The 1,985-nt window shown below is 36.3% G+C and overlaps 1 protein-coding gene across 2 annotated transcripts in view; it reads left to right on the forward strand.

Moving 5' to 3' along the window:
* SYNE2 (spectrin repeat containing, nuclear envelope 2) overlaps positions 1-1,985 on the forward strand; it is a 396,555-nt gene that overhangs the window by 250,791 nt on the left and 143,779 nt on the right. For both annotated transcript variants that reach the window (XM_011961973.1, XM_011961974.1), the window contains exons 59-60: positions 380-502; positions 1,671-1,853. In XM_011961973.1, the coding sequence (XP_011817363.1) occupies positions 380-502; positions 1,671-1,853 (306 nt within the window). The remainder of the gene's footprint in view (positions 1-379; positions 503-1,670; positions 1,854-1,985) is intronic.

Below are 1,985 nucleotides of genomic sequence, written 5' to 3' on the forward strand. Positions count from 1 at the left end.
GACATTATTTGGCTAAATAAGAGAATAGAATTAACTGAGCATGGTGGCACGTGCCTGTAACCCGTAGCTATTCAGGAGGCTGAGGCAGGAGAATGGCTTGAACCTGGGAGGCGGAGGTTGCAGTGAGCAGAGATCACGACATTGCACTCCAGCCTGGGTGACAAGAGTGAAACTCTGTCTCAGAAAAAAAGAAAAAAGAAAAAAAGGAAAGAAAATGGTGAATATTATTTATCTATAGTGTGTGGTTAGTTTTTAAGAGGTATAGATGGCAGACATTATTTGGCTAAATAAGAGAATAGAATTAATGCCAATAAACTGTGTTTTATAGATGATTAATATACAATATATATTGCATCAGTGTGTTCTTCTGAAATTCTAGGATGTGGTTGCTATTGAATCTGAAGTAAAATCAATGGAAAAAAAAGTTTCAAAAATCAAAACTATCCTATTATCAAAAGAAATATTTGATTTTTCACCTGAAGAACATCTTAAACATGGGGAGGTAAGCATAGATTATTATTTAAAGGATTTTCTTGTGATACTTATTATGTCTTTTTCAAAACAGAATATAATGTGATTTAAAAAAGCATTTAGTCTTACCAGAGTAATAGCAAAATAAGGTTGGGAAATTGATGGGAATAACTATAACTGTATATTTAAATCATAGTTGTAGTACCACCTATGTAAAGATAATTTTCCTATAGGTTATTTTTTCATTTAAATCAAACTCAAGGGCTTGAGCACCTAATTCAGGCTGAACTGGGTTCCAGCCCCAGCTAGACTGCTCACTGCATGACTTTGAGTAATTAATGGTTTTTGGATTGTCTTTCATATCTGTGCACTGGTACTGAGGTGATTACATTGGCCAATTGTAATGTAAATAGAGCCCCTGACAGAGGAGCTGGGACATGACTAAACAGCAGGCAAATGTTGATCCCCTGCTCAGCCTAGTCATTGAGAGCATGTGGTTGAGGACCAGGGAGGCCTGGATTCTGTTCCCAGCTCTGCCTCTTAACACACTAAGCTTACCTGGATCTTCTAACTTCTGTGAACCCAATTTCCTCACCTGTGAAATGGAGGTTAGGATACTTACCTCTCTAGGGGTTGTAAGGATTAAATGAAATGATATTATATGAAATATGACTTAGTACAGTGAGTAATCTCTTCTAATATATTGGTTACATAAATCCAGATTTCTATGGATCAGATGTTATTAAAGCAAAATATAATTATACTCCTGGGACTCATGCAGGACAGTTCTGTTCAAGTCAATAAGCATTTTTGAGGGCCTACTATGCGGGAAGCCCTGTGGTAGGTGTAGTTGCTACGAAAGTGAGAGGCAGTACCTGCCCTTACATTGCTCACTGCCTAGTGACAATATACACAGCAGAACACCAGTTCTACACAGAAAGTGGAGGGAGAAAAGGAAGAAAAAGTTGTCCAAATGTGTAATTGAGTATTGGTAGGTTACTCTTGCCCCAGTTATTCTTTCCTGAGACTTTCAACTCCCCGATCACAAGTGATATAATAGTTCTTTTCAATCTGAACTAAGAAATAGTTTTAAAAATGGAAACTATAAAAACTATACCGTATTTTAATTGTGAATAATTAAATTTAACAGTGACCATTGTCTTTTCATTTCTGTAACATGCTCCTCTTATGTAATTAAGGTCATACTTGAAAATATACATCCCATGAAGAAAACCATCGCTGAGATAGTGTCTTACCAAGTGGAACTGAGGTTGCCGCAGACAGGAATGAAACCTCTCCCTGTGTTTCAGCGGACAAATCAGCTTTTACAAGATATAAAACTATTGGAAAATGTGACTCAAGAACAAAATGAGTTATTAAAGGTAAGCAGTTTCTGATGACAGCCAACTTACTGGATGAGAATGTTCACCAAAAGCTGGTTTGGTTTTCACTTCTAATTGAAATTCATTATTATCCTATTATTATAGGAGGTGGCATTTAATATAAAAGCATAT

This window comes from Colobus angolensis, unplaced genomic scaffold (assembly GCF_000951035.1).
Source record: "Colobus angolensis palliatus isolate OR3802 unplaced genomic scaffold, Cang.pa_1.0 Scaffold57, whole genome shotgun sequence".
Lineage (NCBI taxonomy): Eukaryota > Metazoa > Chordata > Mammalia > Primates > Cercopithecidae > Colobus > Colobus angolensis.